At 44.0% G+C, this 21,355-nt stretch overlaps 1 protein-coding gene and 1 long non-coding RNA gene across 2 annotated transcripts in view; one reads left to right on the top strand and one right to left on the bottom strand.

Annotated features, from left to right (window-relative positions):
* LOC143026368 (pecanex-like protein 4) overlaps positions 1–20,972 on the top strand; it is a 39,775-nt gene extending 18,803 nt beyond the window's left edge. The window contains exons 11-18 of the mRNA XM_076186636.1: positions 8,030–8,288; positions 9,417–9,659; positions 14,262–14,323; positions 15,214–16,568; positions 17,313–17,477; positions 18,270–18,534; positions 19,527–19,676; positions 19,815–20,972. Of these exons, the coding sequence (XP_076042751.1) occupies positions 8,030–8,288; positions 9,417–9,659; positions 14,262–14,323; positions 15,214–16,568; positions 17,313–17,477; positions 18,270–18,534; positions 19,527–19,676; positions 19,815–19,952 (2,637 nt within the window). The 3' untranslated portion in view covers positions 19,953–20,972. The remainder of the gene's footprint in view (positions 1–8,029; positions 8,289–9,416; positions 9,660–14,261; positions 14,324–15,213; positions 16,569–17,312; positions 17,478–18,269; positions 18,535–19,526; positions 19,677–19,814) is intronic.
* On the bottom strand, positions 92–7,353 carry LOC143026369 (uncharacterized). The gene is made up of 2 exons (XR_012966475.1): positions 6,863–7,353; positions 92–1,224 (listed from the first exon to the last, which is right to left on the bottom strand). It is a non-coding gene; the product is annotated as an uncharacterized LOC143026369 (long non-coding RNA).
* Positions 20,973–21,355: the final 383 nt, after the last annotated feature.

The following is a 21,355-nucleotide window of genomic DNA, read 5'->3' on the forward strand; positions in this document are numbered from 1 at the left end:
TATTCATAAATATATATATGTATATGTGGTAATGCTTCAACATCACCCACTTGGACAGGACTGGCACAGAGCTGGGCAATATAAACACAGGTGGGTTGGCTCTCTTTATTGTCAAGTCTAGTGTTCGGAGTCTAACTAAGGGGCACCGGACTGTGGCAAGTACTTACTTTTGCGCGTGACCTACACGTGGCGAGTGGACTGCTTTGTCGTCGTCAGCTGGCACTGCGTCGTGTCTTCTCGCAAGGACATCGGCGTATAACCGCCTTGAGTGCTTGGGGTGCTTCTTATAAAGATGCCCAGCGTCCAGATGCTATGCGTGGTCCAATTGACTTCCAGGCTGCCCAAAGGTGCCATGCGTCGTCCAATCAACTTCTAGGCCTACCCCACGCGGTCTACGGTGGGCGGAGCCAACTCGGACAAGGGTGCTTTCATTGTCCGCGTGGGTACTCCGCGTGGCACTGACCAGCACTCCACGCGGGTGCTGACTGCGTGGGCGATGACCGCGTGGGCGCTGACCAAACCACGCTTCTCTTGGCGCCAAACTAAGTCCAAAGGCACGCTACCCTTTGGCGCCAAAACAGGCCCAAAGGCACGCTACCCTTTGGCGCCAAAACAGGCCGCCCACGTCACTATACGCGCCAAAACCAACTTGCCACATTCCTCCCCCCGCCAAAAAGTCAACGACTACCGAAACAACAAAAAACAATCTACACTGGCGTGAGGGAAAAATCGATGCGTACGTGTCAGGAGGTAATACACCAAAGTGCGTTCCCTAAAGACAGCAATCACATCGATGAAAAAACCCTTCGCGACAACCGTGCCAACTAAAAAATATAATGGGAATCCAGAAAGGGATGAAAAATATATATATAGGAAGAAGAAACGGAGCAGATGTGTTGGTCGTGCGTGGGCGTGAGGTCCTTCTAACAACGTGTTGGGAACTCTGCGCTGATGTTCATAATTGCTGCCGGCTGCAATTTGTGCTTCGCATATCTGTAAAAAATATCAGCGGCAGAAACTTTTGCACAGGATGGGTATATGCGTGGATCATAACCACAATGGATATGTACAGAATACAGTATTATCAAGAGTCATTATTATCAAGAAAATTGCTAACAGTGGGAGAATAATGTACTACGCCTTGCCTGTGATCTCAGAAAGCTGATGCACGTTCCTCGTTCTCGCCTGTGATGCTGCGACGTGCTGGTCTCTGGTGGTCCTCCGCTGGCAGAAAAATTGCTGTTCCAACTCGTGGTGATTGGGAAATATGTGGGGAGGTACAAAAAGAGACGGCAGGAACATTGTTTCCAGGGATGGCGTGTGCGCCGACATATACAGAAAAAATAATCAAAAATTGTGTCAATTATTATTATTATTAATAATATTATTATTATTATTATTATTATTATTATTATTATTATAATTTTTTTTTTTTTTTTTTTTTTTTTTTTTTTTTTTTTTTTTTTTTTTTTTTTTTTTTTTTTGGGTTGTAAACCAAATATGGACAAAAGAAGAAGAAGACCTGAGAATAAGAAAAACATAGTTCTGATGATCATCTCACGTGCTATGTGACACACGGAGCAGTTATAAGATCTTTGAATCGGCGTGCTAATGTGAGCCGCCATTGTCCTCCTGGAGGTCCAGGGGTTCCTTCTCGTGTGTGGGGAACGCTCTCCTTACGTTTTTGTTCTCACACACAGAGAGATTTCCTTCCTGCCTGATTCTGTCCGTGTGGACAGAGAACTCACGTCCGGATTTTATATTTTTAATTGTGTATATTACATCACTCACCCTTTTGGTGATCCTATATGGGCCCTGGAACAGCGGTTGGAGCTTCTTACTTACCCCCTGTTTAGGTCTTGTTGTGACATAAACTCTGTCACCAAGGGCAAGCTGTTTTATGCGTGTCCTCGGCCGTTTGGTATGTCTCTCAACAGTGGCCGCTTCGATGAACTGTTGACACCTGTCAAAACATGAGTTTGCTACGGCCATTGTTTCGGCCGATAACTTGTCCACATTGTACCATGGGGCATTTGGCCTTGTGAACTCCGATATAGGGAGGACAGGATCTCTGTGAAACAGGAGGAAATACGGGGAATCCCGTAGGACTCTATGATATGCAGAATTATAAGCTAAGACCGCTAAAGGGAGCATTTGATCCCAGCCTGTTTGATTTTCCTGCACAAGGGACCGTAGGATTTTTATAATGGTCCCATTCACCCTCTCAACGATCCCGTTGCTCGAGGGATGGCAAGGAGTGATCTTGTGATGCTTGATGTTCGCCATCGCCATCACCTCTTTGAACGTGTCGTTTATGAATTCTCCTCCCCCATCAGAGATCACCTGTCTCGGAGCACCATGTATTGCCAGGACGTGGTCCAGGAAGGCTTTGGCTACAATCCGCGCTTCTTTAGAGTTAATTGGTACAGCAACCAAGAAGCGGGTCAGAACATCGACAACTGTCAAGATGTATTTCGCACCATGTAAGGTGGTGGTTAATGGGCCAATAAGGTCAACATGGACCCTTTCAAATGGAGTGTTTACGTCAGGGAACTGTCTAAGTGGAGCTGGGAGGTCATAGGAAGGTTTACACATGATGCAGATTTTGCATTTCTTTAAGAATTCCTTCACATCCTCTGACATTCTCGGCCAAAATGCAAATTTTTGTAGCCGTTCCAGAGTAACTTGGACTCCACCATGGCCCGCCATAGGAAGGGAATGGGCAATACGCAAGGCTGCTGCCTTTGCTCCGTCCGGGCATACCAGTCGAAGCTCCTCTAACTGGTACGCATTTCTACGCGCATGATATAGGAGTCCGTCGGGTAGGAGTCGAAACTCCCCGATCGGAACTCGTAAGCGCGGAATCTTAGGAACTCCCGACGTGGCCCCTCGGAGGTACTCTTTAATCCGACCCCAATCAGGGTGGGCATCTTGCTCCTTGCAGATGCTTACCTGGTCCCACGTGATGGTATCCTCCACAGAAGTTGGCTCGGAGTTACCCCGTCCACTCGTGGATATGTGGGAAACTATGAAATCATCTATAGGATGGTCAGCCCCCCGTATCCGAGAGAGGGCGTCCGCGACAACATTCAGTCTCCCTGGGATATATGTGACTTCAATATCGAAGTCAGCGATCGCCATTTGCCACCGGAGGATCCGAGTGTTCGTGCCCTTAGCAGTGAAGAGCCAGACCAACGGTCTGTGATCGCTCAAAAGTCTTACCGGGTATCCCATAATCAGCGGGCGATTGATCCTGAGACCGTACACTGCCGCTAACGCCTCCCTCTCGACTACGCTGTACCGACGCTCGTGTTCGTTCAGAGTGCGACTGAAATAGGAGAGTGGTCGTCTCCTACCTTCGTCATCCTCTTGCTGAAGCACGCCTCCAATCGCCGAATCACTGGCGTCAGTGGTAAGCAAGAATTTCCTATCAAATTTTGGATAAGGAAGGACCACTGTGGATGACAAATGGGACTTGAGGGACTCAAATGCATCTAACTGAGGAGGTGTCCAAGGACCAAGCTCAGGATTCTTGTGCTTTCCTGCTACGACACCCTTCGTCATATCTACCAAAGGCAACGAAATCTCAGCAAAATTAGGAATAAATTTCCTATAATACCCCGCCAAACCGAGGAATGAAAGTAGCTCTTTCATACGCACCGGCCGGGGAAAAGTCTTGATGGCTTGGACTTTATCATTCTGAGGCTTTATCCCCTCCTGGGATATAACATGACCTAGGTAAGCGACCTCCTTCTGGAAGAAATGACATTTCTCCAACCTCAAAGAGAGGCCTGCCTCTTGCAATCTTCGAAGGACATCCTCAAGATTCTTGAGGTGGTCGACCCAAGACGTTCCCAGAACAATAATATCGTCCATGTACACCATCGCACTAACCCCTAACAGGCCCGAGAGCACCTGGTTCATCACTCTCTGAAAGCACGATGGAGCGTCTTTAAGCCCAAAAGGGAGAGACGTAAACTCGTAATGCCCTTCAGGCGTCGAGAACGCCGTTTTCTCACAACTACCTTCCGCCAATGGGATTTGAAGGTACCCTTGCTTCAGGTCAAGGAGTGAGAAAATAACGCTGGAGCCGAGATTGCGTAACATGGAGTCAATGTGCGGCAGAGGGAACCTATCATCAAGGACGTGTCTGTTAAGAGCACGGAAATCAAGACAGAGACGAAGGCTTTTATCCTTCTTAACAACAGGAACAACAGGAGCATTGTAAGGAGAACGAGATGGGCGAATGATTCCCTTAGTGAGCATATCACTAATCTGTTCCCTTATCTCCGCTCTATACTTCTCAGGAATGGGATAAGATTTGCGGTAGACTGGCGGTCCAATGGTCCGGATCTCGTGTAGGAAGTGAGGTGTCACAGTAAGTGGATCCCCTGGCAAGGCGAAAACATCGCCATATTTGACCACTAACTCGGTCAAAGCAACGTATTCCTTGGTATGCCTATTGGGAAAAAATTTCCCAACTTCAGCCCGTAACGTATCACCACGCGAGCTATCCACTACGTTCGATGCCTGCACCGTTCCCACTGAGACGTTAGATCGACCGTCTACTAGCGCAGTCTCTCCTAAGAGGGTTAGGTGGCCAACCACGTGGTCTTTGTGAAACTCACGGGTATCTGGGCTTAAATTCAGGAATGGAACTCTGCACCACGCCTTTCCATTTTCCATCCTTAGCAGCTCTACTACTCCCTGACCGAGCAAGCTGGCCCCCTCGACATATGGGCATGCTGTAAACAGCGCCGAGACGGCCTGACCTGCGGGAGCAAGCTTGTCTGCTTTCTCAAAAACCAAAGTTATGGTGCCTCCTGAAAAACCCGAAACCCAGTGAGCCTCACCGGTCTTGACCGGGAATGTGGCTTCCTCACTTAACCCCTGAAAACTATCTCGCTCTTCGCACACGGCGATGAACGGTGTTGAGGACTGGACCGTTCTCGTGAGGATAACAGGGACATCCCTGTCGTTCACTTTGAACGTGAGAGGACTAAAGGTCAACGACACCTTATGAGCCGCGAGGAAATCGAACCCAAGGATGAGTTTTGACGGAAGACCTTCAGCAGGGATGATAAAGAAGGAATGGCAGAATGGAAACCCAGCGAGATGAAAATGAACGTCGACCTTGCCAAGATTTGGCATCTCTGAGCCGTCGGCTACCACTATCCTAGTGGTACCGACCTGGGAGCCTTCTACGGTGGCAGGCAAAATGCTCTTATGAATAAGAGATACTGCCGCTCCCGTATCCAAGAGAGCAGAAACCGACTTCGGAGCATGGGGCACCAACAATGTGACATCGACCATGGCTAAGCCGCCACCAGTGGTGTGGGAGCTGGCCAAATCGACGTGAATAACTTCCACGTGCGGCCGTCGCTCGACCATTACCTCTGGGTATATTTCCCTTTGCGCTGGCCGTTTTTTGACGAGCCACTCTCTGCGAGACTTCTCTGAGCCTCGTGGTCAACACTCGTATGAGCGGTTTCGCTCTTCCAAATCCGCCCCGCACCCTTGCATGATTGGCAATCTGAGCACTCGCGACCGCGTTGCTTATAGTAACAAGCATCGGTCTCGTGGCCCACCTTTTTACAGTGGGTGCAAAATGGACGCTTCTGACCACCACGGCCTCGGTTACGCTTCCACGTGTATTTGTTTCCCCCCCCTCTGCGAGGAGAGCACGTGAGGTCCCTACGAGGCCGTGCCTCGGCGTCACGTCCAGGACGAGGACGCGCCTCCAATCCTCTCAAATTTTGAGGATAAGTATGATATGCCTCCTTGTCCCGCGAAGTGCGAGGTGAGGAGAAGTCTTTGATTGTGTGTACTGTGGAAACTGAATGTGATTGTGAAGGTGGAGTGGAACTAGCGCCCGGGGCCGGGTACTGGTGGGAAACAGCGGCCGTTGCAGGATATAAAGCCATCGGGGAATCAGCCCCGCCCGCGTAGACGGTCTTCACATCGCAGCTATGCCTCTGGGCATAGTCGATGGCTGCATGGAGGACAGCAACAATGGAAGACTGTTGTTCACTAGTAAGAGAAGTCGCAAACTGCTGCGGCATGACCTTTTTTATACGCGTCACTGCCGTAAATGTTGCCCAAGGTACCCGTTCCGGATGGAACACGGTATACGAGGAAACCATATCCGCCAATCGGAGGGCAAAGGAAGTGAGTGTCTCTGAAGGCAGCATGACTGCCTCATCGAGACTATTTGCCAATGCATCTGCTGATGCAGGTGCATAAAAGAAATTCTTGAAGGCGAGTTTGAAAGCTTCCCAATCATTGGGATGCTGACCCTTTGCTAGGCGAGCAGCGATTGCAGCGTCGCCAGCTGATTTTTGCTGAGTGACCGCGATTTTATCGCCGTCGGAGACCTCTGGAGACCACCTTTCCTCTAATAAGGAAAGCCACGAGGTCGCGTCAATACAAGCCGGGAGACCACTCAAAGGATGGTGGTTTATGCCGGAAGACAGAAAAAATGGAACGTCGGCCGTGGCCTGAAAAGCCTTAGCCTGTTGGCTCACAGCACCGACCACGTGGGTCACGTTGGCCCGACGAGACATGATAACGTTAAAAACAACAAGAAGCCCTAGCTCAAATAAGTACTCCTTTTGTGTTCACTGAGTAGTCCTATCAATGTGAAATGGTACGTGGAGAATGCGTTCACTGAGTAGAAGGTGTGAGTATGTGGAAATATCACCAAGCACCGCTGCCACCACTGTGGTAATGCTTCAACATCACCCACTTGGACAGGACTGGCACAGAGCTGGGCAATATAAACACAGGTGGGTTGGCTCTCTTTATTGTCAAGTCTAGTGTTCGGAGTCTAACTAAGGGGCACCGGACTGTGGCAAGTACTTACTTTTGCGCGTGACCTACACGTGGCGAGTGGACTGCTTTGTCGTCGTCAGCTGGCACTGCGTCGTGTCTTCTCGCAAGGACATCGGCGTATAACCGCCTTGAGTGCTTGGGGTGCTTCTTATAAAGATGCCCAGCGTCCAGATGCTATGCGTGGTCCAATTGACTTCCAGGCTGCCCAAAGGTGCCATGCGTCGTCCAATCAACTTCTAGGCCTACCCCACGCGGTCTACGGTGGGCGGAGCCAACTCGGACAAGGGTGCTTTCATTGTCCGCGTGGGTACTCCGCGTGGCACTGACCAGCACTCCACGCGGGTGCTGACTGCGTGGGCGATGACCGCGTGGGCGCTGACCAAACCACGCTTCTCTTGGCGCCAAACTAAGTCCAAAGGCACGCTACCCTTTGGCGCCAAAACAGGCCCAAAGGCACGCTACCCTTTGGCGCCAAAACAGGCCGCCCACGTCACTATACGCGCCAAAACCAACTTGCCACATATATACATATAGATATATATATATATATATATATATATTTCAGTTCATATGGTTATTCACTTTTTCATGCGCAGTTTGATTGTAAGGTCAATCTGTTGCCCCTGATCTCTCTTGCAAAAGACCAGTGGCCTTCAGGTAACTGGCAACAGCCTCCAGCTGGGACCCTAAATCACCCGGGGAAATTTATTTTAAGAACAATCACTCCATTACCCTTGGTCTCTTTTGCAGATGACCTGAGTTTAAGGAAATAGAAAAAGATGAATCAATCAGTTTATCTGTATTGAAATACTAATCATGAAGAACCCACAGTCGGAATAAAAGGAAACTTTAGAAGAAAGTGTAACTTCTATATTTCGGCTAATAGCTATAGCCCTCTTCAGGAAAGTGCAGATTACAAGAATTTGCAGAGACATAAGTACAGTAATCTGTACTTTCCTGAAGAGGGCTATAGCTATTAGCCAAAATATAGAAGTTACACATTCTTCTAAAGTTTCCTTTTATTCTGACTGTGGGTTCTTCATGATTATTATTTACAAATGTGCTACAACATTTTGTCTAAGTGAAGTATTGAAATAATTTTATCTCATAATTGGATGGATATATTTGAACACATCATGTTGAGGCTGTTTATTTGTTTACTTATTTATGTATTTCATCTTTTGTGTCTCCTCTTTAGGTATGGCAGTTTCCTCATGGATCCCTAATTCAGCTCTCAATTTTCTACATAATTGAAATCATCATACGTCAGAAGCCCATAAATAACATCCCAGTATTATCAGCATTAGCTTATGTGCCAGCTACTCGGATATTTCTGGTCAGCATTGCCTACCTTTGGATGACCAGGTTCTTACAGAGGATTTGGTCAGTGATGCTCTTTATGATCACAGCCATGACGGATCCTAAACAAAGAAAAATCATAAGTTTGTTTCTTGTTGGTAAGTTTATGTTCTATCATTTGGTGTTTTTTGAAAAGGGAACTTAAATTTTATCTGTATTAAGCACTAGAATATGATGAAACCTCTAGGCATCATGAGGTATGGGTGGGTATACAAGGATGCCGGCATTACCATCGGCATCCTGATTATATTTATTTTGTAGTAGCTTAGAGACCACCATATTCTGTGAACAGGCTTCATTGCATTTTCTGTGGTTATAAACATTCTAGGTGAAAGAGAACAGCTGTAACTTTATATTTTATAACATGCATGTCGTGAAGCATCATTGTACATCAGGCAGCCTTGTCCACACAAGTATTTGACTCATATTGAAGAGGTTAAAATCTAGACATTATGGTTCATATATTCCTTTAATTGCTTCCACCAACATTCTTTTATTCTGCCATACTACTCAGGGCACCTCCTACCTTTTCCTCCTCCCACATTCTTGTAGTCACTTTTCCTCCAGTCTCCCAGTTTTATGTAGCTATGTTAGAATCCAAATATCTATTTCACTTATATTAGTTTCCAGATATATATAACTTGCTACCTGTTCCTTTTTCTCCCCTATGCAGCTATCAAGCCTATACCCCCCATTGTTGGACACAACCATTACCTAACACTTTGATACATTAACTTTCATTAGCATAATATTTTTAATTTTTCATCCAGGAGGAGCCAAGATAAGAGGGAGGAAGGGGGGTGAATGGGAGTGGAATAGGTGGGAGTGGATTTTATGTTACTGTTTTTTGGCTGTGTCTTGTGACACTGCTTCTGACCCAGGGCAGTGGGCAAGTTGCAGGGATGACCCATCATCCAGTAGGTGCCAAGATAAAATGGAGGGAAGAGGGTAGAGGGGAGTGGAGTGGAGTGTGATAGGGATGGAATGGGTGGGAGTGGTTTTTATGCCTTTGTTTTTTGGCTACCTCACTTATAAGGGGAAAAATGCCTTTGGTATATGTATGCATGTTTTTTGGCTACCTCCCTTGTAAGGGGGGAAAAGCCTTTGGTATATGCATGCATGTGTAAATTCTAATTCAGTAAACCTGTAAGATACTTTAAACAATTAGCGATATGTTTTTATTTCAGTATGCTGTACTGTATATTGATACATGCTTTCTTTTCCAGGTTTCAACATTGGAATTTTACCTTTCCTCATTGTCTTCCTTGCATTTTCTGCTGCTGTAGCTGCACCCCTCCTGCCTCTCTTTACATTACCACTCTTCCTACTTGGATATCCACGCCCACTTCGATCATGGTCATATCCCATTGGACGATCAGCAAACTCGTGTGAAGATTCTGTTTACTATGAGCAGCTTACACCTCATATTGCTTTTGCTGTTCATAGTGTGGTCCAGTCTGGTAGTCTAGGTATGTACACTGACATTTTATGTTTGATCAATCAATCAGTCTGTTGCCACTGGTGTCTCTCGCAGAAGACCCATTTGATGTGAGCATACATGAAAAAGACAAGACTTACAAGAGTATGTAAAAAAGAGTCAGATGTTGAAAGTGTAAGTGTGACAGAAATGAGGATGTGGGATAACCTCATAGGTGTTCAACATATACAATGAGGGAATTATGAAGGAAAGGAAAGGCCAACATAGTACATACATACATACACCAAGGCTTTTTCCCCCTTACAAGGGAGATAGCCAAAAAGGAAAAGGCATGAAATCATTTCCACCCATTCCATCCCTGAATACACTCCACATCCCTCCACCCTCCCTCTCATCTTAGCACCTCCCGAATGACGGGTCATCCCTGCACCTTGTCCACTGCCCTGGGTCAGAAGCAGTGTCGCAAGACACAGCACATCCACAGCAAGGCCGCATCATTAAATCGGCGACCCCCCCCCCTCTCCGTCCCCCCATGCATAAAAGGAGAAGACGGGGAGAAATCCCTTCGGGCTGCGTCAAATTTTGCTCACACATACTACCTCACCCCCCATCCGCCCATTCCACCTCATGCATCACAACATCATCCATATACAACCATTCTCCATTCACCCCAGTCTTCTGTCCTCTCCCATCCTTCCTCAACCGACATTCCCCTCTTCCCCAAAGCCCCCTTCACCCCATCCATCCACCTCATCCTAGGACGTCCCCTCATGTTCACTCCCTCCACATCTGCCTTCCATACCTCTTTTACTAGTCTTTCTTCACTCATTCTTTCCATGTGTCCAAACCATCCTAATACTCTTTCATCAACCCTATCTCCCAACTCCCTTTCCACCCCTGTTCTCCTCCTCACCTCCTCATTTCTCACTCTATATAGCCTAGTAACCCCCAACATACTTCTCAGACACCTCATCTCAAACACATTCAAACTCTTTCTCTCTTCCTCTCTTATGTTCCATGTTTCTGCCCCATACAGTGCTGTTGGCACAATCAGTCCTTCATACAGTCTCCTCTTAGCATCCATTCCCAAATGTCTATTCCTCATTACACTTTTTAATCCATCAAGGCATTTACTCGCTTCTCTCAATCTACATTCTACCTCCACCTCCACTCTGCCTTTTCCTGCCACATTCACACCCAAGTATCTAAAACTATCCACTTCCTCCAGTTGCTCTACCTTAATGCTCACTTCCAGTCTGCTGCCACTTTCACCCCTTGTACATCTCATCACCTTACTTTTAAATATATACATATACCAAGGCTTTTTCCCCTTTACAAGGGAGGTAGCCAAAAAGGAAAAGGCATAAAATCATTCCCACCCATTCCTTCCGTGAATACACTCCACACCCCTCCACCCTCCCCCTTATCTTAGCACCCCCTGGATGACGGGTCATCCCTGCACCTTGTCCACTGCCCTGGGTCAGAAGCAGTTTTGCAAGACACAGTGCATCCACAGCAAGGCTGCTTCATTAAATCGGCGACCCCCCCTCTCCGTCCCCCCACTGCATAAAAGGAGAAGACGGGGAGAAATCCCTTTGGGCTGCGTCAAATTTTGCTCACACATACTACCTCATCCCCCATCCCCCCTCCCATTCCACCTCATGCATCACAGCATCATCCATATACAACCATTCTCCATTCACCCCTGTCTTCTGTCCTCTCCCGTCCTTCCTCAACAGACATTCCCCTCTTCCCCAAAGCCCCCTTCACCCCATCCATCCTCCTCATCCTAGGACATCCCTTCATGTTTACTCCCTCCACATCTGCTCTCCATACCTCCTTTACTAGTCTTTCTTCACTCATTCTTTCCATGTGTCCAGACCATCCTAATACTCTTTCATCAACCCTATCTGCCAACTCCCTTTCCCCCCCTGTTCTCCTCCTCACCTCCTCATTTCTCACTCTATCTAGCCTAGTAACCCCCATCATACTTCTCAAACACATTCAAACTCCTTCTCTCTTCCTCTCTTATGTTCCATGTTTCTGCCCCATACAGTGCTGTTGGCACAATCAGTCCTTCATACAGTCTCCTCTTAGCATCCATTCCCAAATGTCTATTCCTCATTACACTTTTTAATCCACCAAGGCATTTACTCGCTTCTCTCAATCTACATTCTACCTGCACCTTCACTCCACCTTTTCCTGCCACATTCACACCCAAGTATCTAAAACTATCCACTTTCTCCAGTCGCTCTCCCTTAATGCTCACTTCCAGTCTACTGCCACTTTCACCCCTTGTACATCTCATCACCTTACTTTTACTCACATTTATCTTCAGCTTTCTTCTATCACACACTCTCCCAAACTCTGTCACCAACTTCCTCAATCCCTCCTCCGATCCTGCCACAAGCGCAGTGTCGTCCGCAAACAACAGCTGGCTCACCTCCCACTTTTCTCCATTTTCTTTAACCATCTCCAATCCCTGACCCACCACCCTTGCATTTACCTCTCGCACTACTCCATCCATGTACAAGTTGAACAGCCAGGGCGACATAATGCATCCCTGACGAAGTCCCACCTTTACCTCGAACCACTCACTCTCTCCATTTCTAATCCTGCCACAAGCTCTACTACATACATACATATACCAAGGCATTTTCCCCCTTACAAGGGGGGTAGCCAAAAAGGAAAAGGCATAAAATCACTCCCACCCATTCCATCCCTGAATACACTCCACACCCCTATACCCTCCCTCTCATCTTTGCACCTCCCGGATGATGGGTCACTCCCTGCACCTTGTCCACTGCCCTGGGTCAGAAGCAGTGTCGCAAGACACAGTACATCCACAGCAAGGCCGCTTCATTAAATCGGCGACCCCCCCTCTCCGTCCCCGCATACATAAAGGAGAAGACGGGGAGAAATCCCTTCGGGCTGCACCAAAATTTGCTCACACATACTACTTCACCCCCCATTCCCCTGCCTATTCCACCTCATGCATCACAACATCATCCATATACAACCATTCTCCATTCACACCTGTCTTCTGTCCTCTCCCGTCCTTCCTGAACAGACATTCCCCTCTTCCCCAAAGCCCCCTTCACCCCATCCATCCACCTCATAAAAACTCTTGACAGCTCCTAGGAGCTTTCCTCCTATCCCGTATATCTGCAAAACCTCCCACAGTGCCTTTTCCAGATCAATAAATGCCCAAAAACATCCTTCCCCTTTCCTTTAGTTTTCTCACATATCTGTCTTACCGCAAAAATCTGATCTACACAACCTCTACCCGTCCTAAATCCACACTGTTCCTCACCAATTACTCCCTCTGTTTCTCTCCTAATCCTCTCAATCAAGATCCTCCCATAAGCCTTCCCAACTACACTTAACAAGCTAATCCCTCTGAAACTACTACATTCACACTTGTCCCCTTTTCCCTATACAGGCACTCCTCCAGTCCTCCGGCACTCTACCGTCCCTCCAGCAAACATTAAATAACCTCACCAACCAGTCCACCATCACTGTACCTCCTTTTTTAGACACTCTGCATGGCATCCATCCAGACCAGGTGCCTTACCTGCTTTCATCATCTTAACAACTGCCTTCACTTCATCCTTCCTTATTTCTCCTCCATTAGTAATGGATTTAAATTGGACAGACTTAAGTTTAAGAAATAGGCAAGAACTAGTTTTCCAACAGAGTGGTTAACAAATGGAATAGACTCAGTAACCTTGTAGTGAGTGCTGAAACTATTGGTTGTTTTAAGAGAAGATTTGATAACTTTATGGGTAGGGATGAAAAGTGGTAAGGGACATGGAACTGCCTAGTGTAGGCCTGATGGTCTCTTGTAGTCTCCTCCATTCTTATGTTCTTATGAAAATAGGAATATTGCACAGGTTCAGCCCTGACACCCAAGATCTGTATGAGTCAACTTCAGCTATATTTTTTTCACCATTCTGCATATGGAAATGTAAGAACTGGCAACTGCTCTCCATGTCTTACTACTTTTAGCCACCATTTTAGTTGGTAGCTTGATATTTAGCATGGGCCTTCAGTGTAAGTTTTTCTACTTCAGGATCTCAATGTGAGATAAAAAAAATTCTTCATATTTATTGGAGAAGGGTGGAGGTACTTTCTGTTTTATTTATTTATTTTTTCCCCTTTTCTGGAGCTGTGGGTTTTAAGTTTGTTTTGGTGAAGGATCATCCATCCAGCATCCAGGAGCAGCCAAAAAAAGAGGGAGGGAGGGGTGGTGAATGGGAGTGGAGTATGTGGAGATGAAATGGGTGGAAGTGGATTGCATTTTACTTTGGCTACCTCCCTTGTAAGGGGGAAAAAGCCCTTAGTATATGTAAGTATGTAGTGCACTGTTGCTTTAGTGATAGTATTCTTTTCTGTGTGGAGGCAAATCTTCATGTTTACAAACCAACAAGTGAGTACCTGAATAGCAATCTGTATCAGAGGAGTTAATGTGAGAGTGGGGATGCGTTTTGTATGGAGCCTTATCTCGATTTTTAAATTTAGGGGAGAACTGAGTGTGTCTCCCAACCTATGCTATGAAATATGACAAAAATTAGAATTAAAATGTTACATGCATTTTGTAATTGCTTAGATTTGTTCCCTTTTTTCCCCATAGGTCATGTAGAGCCTGGTGAGCACTTCTTGTTGAGATGGGAGGACAGACTACTTTGGATTCAGGTATGAAGAAACTCAAAGATTAAGAAAACTTCTTTGTTTGGTATTAATCTTTTAAGCATTTATGATAATTATTGTGAAAGGGGTATTGAGCAAGGAAGGGAGAAGGCAGTAGATAAGGTTGAGTGGAGGGAGGGGATTGAGGATTAGGGAGTAGTTATGTGTGAATGGTATTTTGACACTGCCTGAAGGGATTTCTCCCCATCTTCTGAGTCACTGATTAAGTGAAGCAGCCTTGCTGTGGATGTGTTGTGTCTTGCTGCATTGCTTCTGACCCAGGGCAGTGGGCAGGATACAGGGATGACCTGTCATCCATGAAGAGCTAAGATGAGAGAGGAAGAAATGGTGGTGGAAGTTGAATAGGTGGGAGTGGTTATGTGCCTCTGACTTTGGCTACCTCCCCAGTAAGGGGGAAAAGCCCTTGGTATATAGATAGATAGATAGATTTTACACTGTACCTCTGTATTAAGATCAATCAACCAATCTCTGTCCAAAATTAGTCAACCAGTCTGTTGCCCCAGTTCTCTCTTGCAAGAATTATGCAGCCCCTTGGGATCCAGGCATGGCCACCAGTTCAGACTAAAAGTCACTCAGTGAGAAGTATTTGTGTTACTCACTGGAAGGAGTGAGTGTAAGATAGTGAGTATGAGAGTATGAGGTGCTCTGTTTCTGTTGTGACTGCATCTGGGACAATTGGAATCTGTAGAGAGGCTAGCTCTCCATTGGTACTTCTTTAACATGGGATGGCATCCTGAATGCAGATGTGCCGGTGTAATTCTTACTTTGGAGTGATTTCTCTATTGGGTTGATTAATCTAGATATAGATATATGAATTGATTAGGTAACTGTTTAGATTTACTGTCTGAATCAATCAACCTATTTGTTGTTCACAGATAGTTGAGTGTGGTCTGACTCACTGCTACTATAGCATCAAAGGCCTGGAATTACAAGAGACAAGTTGCCATACTGCCGAGGCTTCCCGAGTAGACAATATATTTAGTCATGCCTTTGATGTACCTCATAGTACACACATTTCTGGAGGCCCAAGCAGAACCTTCAACCAAGATTACCTCCACACTCTGACTCCGTTGACGAAGATTTCTGTAATAGGTTACTCGGATATCAGAAATGTGCTTACAGGTGTTATTGATTCTCTAGATACACTCAAGAAAGTGGAGGATTACTTTTATAAAAGTTTGTTATGGTTACTTCTTGACGATGCTGTGCAGAGGTCATACACGACAGTTAACGAACATTCTTCAGAAAATCTCCATCGTAAACTCGTTTATAGTGCACATTCTCGAAACCAGGATGGCATCAAGAGTTTACCAGAAGTAGACAAAAAAGCAGAAGTTCATTTTGAAGTTGCCATACCCAAAGTAACACAGGGATCAGCTATTAATCAAGATAAAATATCATCAGATGGTAGTCGTGTTTCCAGGACTTCCCAAAGTGGACGGAGCAGTAGGATGGCATGGGTTGATGGTCATAGCATTGCACAAAGAAATATCATCCCAGAAGAACATGTCAGTCATAAGGGAACATCCTTGACTGAAGTGTCTCCTCCAGCCACCATAGCAAGTTGGGATGACGATGAAGATCCGCTTTATGTTGAGAAAAGGGGAAAAGAAAATGGAAATATGTTCATTGGCTTAGTTGATGAGGCAAAGAATTATCCAGGGTCAGAGAAAAAGGAGAATTCAGTGTTTCCACCAATTTTATCCAAAGCACATAGTGAGGAAGGTATAGAGGATGCAAATGACAATAAGAATCAGACATCATTTCTTCCTGGAATTCTTAACGACTCCTCAGATGATGAGGAAAACCTCAGTGTACACAGTATAAACACAAAAAAAAGTAGTCTAAGGAAACACCACAAGAACAAGGATTCCAGGTCAGCCCAGGTCAACTTAAGGGTCATTTCACGTGCAGATGTTTATAGTCCCGTGTACAATTCTCCGCTTAGTGCGGGCATGGCTCCTTTGACTGCATGGTATATTGACATACCGTACGACAGTGAAACACTTGAGAGTGCACAGGACAGGTTTCCTCAGTCATGGTACCAATTTATTTTACGATTCTTCTCGTCTAAATATGTGAAAGCATATACTAGAGCTAAAAGTGCTAGGAATAAAAAAAGTGATAACACTGATGCTGATTCTCAAGCATCTACCTCTAGACAAGGACAAGATGAAAAGGATCAGGTGGAAAAAGTTTTGCAGGATGAAGCATTGGAAGATACATTCAGGTAGGATGATTTATCTTTTTTATGTATTTGTGAAATATATAAAGGCTCCCTTCCTTATAAAGGGGGAGAAACTTTTGGTATATAGAATGATGATGAAATATAGAGGTATTTCTAGTAGTCTTAAATCATGATTTTGTGTATGTGTATATTATTAAACACCTAGTTTAATAATATACACATACACAAAATTATGATTTAAGACTACTAGAGGGGGGGTTGCCAATTTAATGAAGCGGCCTTGCTGTAGATGTGCTGTGTCTTGTGACACTGCTTCTGACCCAGGGCAGTGGACAAGATACAGGGATGACCTGTCATCCAGGAGGTGCCAAGATAAGAAGGAGGGTAGAGGGTGGAGGGAAGTGGAGTGTATTGGGGATGGAAAGGGTGGGAATGGTTTTTATGCCTTTGTTTTTTGGCTACCTCCCTTGTAAGGGGGAAAAAGCCTTTGGTATATGTATGTACTGTATATTATTCTTTACAAAATGTCATAAGATATATGTACGAAGTTTCTCATAAAGGAATTAACACATGCTCTTTGACTGTCATATGTAGTTTATGTTGTATGTGGTATGTTGGGATTTGCTCTTGCTAAGTGAATGCGAAGGCTGGATTGATTCTTTGTGGCTGGTTATAACTCCGTTACCCCTCTAAAAGGGGAAAGAGGAATTTGGCGTATACATACAATTAGGGTTGTTGGTAGTGAAGTGGTATTGCATGACTGAATCATCTCTCTGACTTACACAGATTAGTTGTTGCAACATGCAACTTGATTATCCATGGCTCCGATGGTCTAGCACCAACTCCGCCTCAAGTGTACAAAACATACAACGGGGAAATTCCTTGGTCGATGGCACTGGACTGGCTTACAAACAGGACAGCTCTGTACCAATTAGTAATGAAAGCATACAGGTATTTATTATTATTTATCTTATTATTATTATTATTTTTATTTATTTATTTATATACATATATATTTTTTTTTCATCCAACCTAGTTATGGACCAAGAGGTCTCCTAGTGGCATTCTCCTCCTTTGTAATCCTTTGCAACTTAAATTGTTAATTTTATGTGTATACAGTGTATATGTATATATGTACATGAAGGGGGGGAAGTGAGGAATGGTTGTATGTGGATGATATTTTGATGCAGCCAAAAGGGATTTTTCCCCATCTTTTCTATCTTCTTCATGATGGGACAGATAGGTGGGGTCATTGAATAAGTGAAGTGGCTTTGCTGTGGCGGTACTGTTTTGCTACATTGTTTCTGACCTAGGCAGTGGGCAGGATACAGGGATGACCCTTCATCCGTGAGGGGCTAAGATGAGAGGGAAACAAGGTTGATGGATGGAAAAGAAATGGATGGGAGTGGGTGCATGCCTTTGATTTGGCTACCTCCCTTATAAGGAGGAAGAAGCCCTTGGTATATAGATAGATAGAATAGACTATAAAGAATTTTATTAATATTTAGAAATTGGATATCAAAAATATAAATTGGAAAGCCTCAAACAGATTTTGATCTGTAGTTAAGTTTCAGTTTTTAATTCATATGAATTCTAATAAATAATTAGCGAGCAGTAATATGCATTAAATAATATTGCTTCATAAAAAAATGTCAGACATTTTAATTTGATAATTTTCAAGCATTAAAGTGGGAAGTAGGTTGGGAATAAATTTTGTGAGTGAACAAAATTTTAATTTTACAGGTTTAGTGTGAAACTTGCGTTGGACCACTTCCTCGTTGGACCACCTGGAAGTTGGCTGGAGCTGCACGAGGCAATGAATGACTATGCCTGTCACTGGTTCATGGGTCCAGATTCCAAAACAGCAGATACAGCATCTCCTCGGCATCAGTTGGCATATGCAAATTCTGCCGTTTCTCTACGTCATATAGCATCGCCAGTCACGTGGTCAGAAGCTGTTATTGAAGAAGTTCCCAACCTCTTTTCAATTGGCTACAATCCAATCAAGGTAAAAGAGAATAATGATTGTTACTATATTTGTCCCTTTAGTGAGGTATTGTCTGCATACATACATAGACCAAAAGGCCCTTTCCTCCATGTAAGTGGGGTGAGATGGCCCAGCTAAGGCATATTTCTACTCTTCACCCATTCCACAGCTATCCATCATCCATTTGTTGCCCCTTTTATTTTGGTTCCAATTAAAGTCCACACTAAAAAGTCCTCTGTGAGGGTCACCATCCTAGCCTTCTGATAGGGGGTAGTTTGTGACATTAAACCATATCATCATCCTCACCATGTGGATGAAAAATCATACCTATTCCCCACCCACTGTTCAGGTCAGAAGCAGTGCAGCAAGACACAGCACCTCCACAGCAGAGCCCAAGGGCCAAAGTTGGTTTACCCCCACTGCTTCATTACAAGGGAACCCTCCCCCCTCATTTGCTTGAGAGTTTACAGAGCAGTCAAGAAGAAACCCCTTTGGGCCGTATCAATTTATCATCCCTTTACAGTCATTCACACCTGTCTTTTGTCCTGTCATTTCCCTGCTTAGCAGATATACTAATTGAAGATTCAACCTCCTGGGTTGGCTCTGAGTACACAAAATAGGCCTAGGATCTTGATTTAAGAAATCTGTAAGTCCAACTGGTGACTATGGATAGCCTTCTAGGTACTGCAGGATTTCTTTAAAAGGGACCCAAGACTAAAAAGTAATTATAATGATAATGAAACGGCTGTGCTGTGTCCTGCTACATTGCTTCTGACCCAGGGCAGTGAGCAAGATGCAGGGATAACCCATCATCCAGGAGGAGCCAAGGAAAGAGGGAGGGAGGGGTGTGGTGTATGGGAGTGGAGTATGTGGGGATGAAATGGGTGGGAGTGGATTTATGCCTTTGACTTTGACTACCTCCCTTGCAAAGGGGGAAAAAGCTGTTGATATATTTATTTATGATGATAATTGTTATTGAATATGTATTACTATGTGGAATTCTTACATTTCAGGGTGTTTACACATCTCACATGTTGACCCTGGGGGAAGCAGAGGTCAATATTGGCAGACTTAGTGGCGAAACAGTCCGAGCACTTTGGGCTTCATTGTCTGCAGAATTACTTTATCTTACTAATGATGATGATGAAAGGTACTCTATTCAGGTATGGTTAAACTAACTTACCATTAAGTTTAAGCTAACATGAAAGACACCTTTTTCAGTTATATTTTGTAACTTTTATGAAGCGTAAATATATATATATATGTATATATATATATATATTTTTTTATTTTTTCTCCAGGCTCATCCAGTTTTACTGAGGAACTTGACTATTCAGGCAGCTGACCCTCCCCTCGGGTATCCTATCTACTCAAGTCCTCCTCTGCGCTTCGCTGTACCTTGGCTCAACGCCACTTTTCAAACGATGAAGAAACAGTGACTGTAAATTTTTCATCCTGTGTATGGTAACCAATTTTGAAGGCATTTTAGATGTCACCTCTATAAAGTTTATACCAAAAGATATTACTTATAGAATGACATGATAATGTAAATATTATGAGTCGTATGTTGTACATTTGCAATGAAAATGGAGTCCATGAAAATTATTTGTTATATCACAATCAAGAAATGGAATTGTGTAGTGAAATATGTTGTTGTTACAGCTCACCATATAATTCTATATGTATCATCTGAGGATATATAGTGCTTATTTTTGTATCCATTTTTAAAATTGAACATATATCTTATATGTGGAATTAAATTCTCAACATTTATGTCATATTCTAGAATAATTTTTAACAATTTCTTCATCATTTACCACACATTTTTTAAACATTTGTAAAATACTCTTAATTAATTCATGCCATGATATCTTAGATGTTGAATTAAGTTCATCATTACTGGCATATTTTATAATTATTTCTTAGTGGTGAATAATTTCTTAAGGTTCATCATTTACCTCACATTCTCATAAGCATTTGTAAAATAACCTTGTTTAAGTCATGTCATAAGTTAATCACTTGCAATATGTCTTAGAATTATTTCTTCACAGTTTCTTCATTGTTATCTCACATATTCATAAACATTTGTAAATTATTCATATTTAATTCATGCCATGTCACCACCATTACACTTGATAGTGTAGAGTGATTGATCAGTGGGGGAGGGAGAGAGGGAGGGGTGGTGAATGGGAGTGGAGTATGTGGTGATGAAATGGGTGGGAGTAGATTTATGCCTTTGACTTTTGGCTACCTCCCTTGTAAGAGGCCCTGAAAAGCCCTTGGTATATGTATGTATGTTTTTATTTTATTTATTTATTTATTTTGTTTTATTTATTTATTTATCTTTATTTTTCTCCATGCAGTGTCAGTTGTGGTTTCTGAAATTTTAACCATGTAACCCCTTGGCTTAAATCTTTCATGGTTTGAGTTACTCATGGAATATCACATTCGAAATAAATTACCTTATCTACAGCAGAAACTGCATTAACCTCTTTACTGCTGGAATGATTTCTCGATTTTAGTTCCTAGTAACTTTTTCTTTTTACATCCAATCAGCTGTTACCCACAGAGTAAGCTGGATAAGCATAAGAAAGGAAGACCCTTGGCCCTTTGTGCTTACCTCATGTTTACAAGATTACATATCATTACCCCCATTCCTCAGTTGAACTGACAAAAGGGAACGAATGAGAATATCCAGTGAATATGATAAAATTATTATTTGATATCAGACTTACCAAGGATTATTATGTATATATACACACACTCATACATGCATATATACCAAAAGGCTGTACCCTTTATAAAGGGGGGAGAGGAACTGAGTCAAAGCATACTCCTACCC

Source organism: Oratosquilla oratoria, chromosome 6 (genome assembly GCF_046742065.1).
Source record: "Oratosquilla oratoria isolate Oo_2021 chromosome 6, ASM4674206v1, whole genome shotgun sequence".
Lineage (NCBI taxonomy): Eukaryota > Metazoa > Arthropoda > Malacostraca > Stomatopoda > Squillidae > Oratosquilla > Oratosquilla oratoria.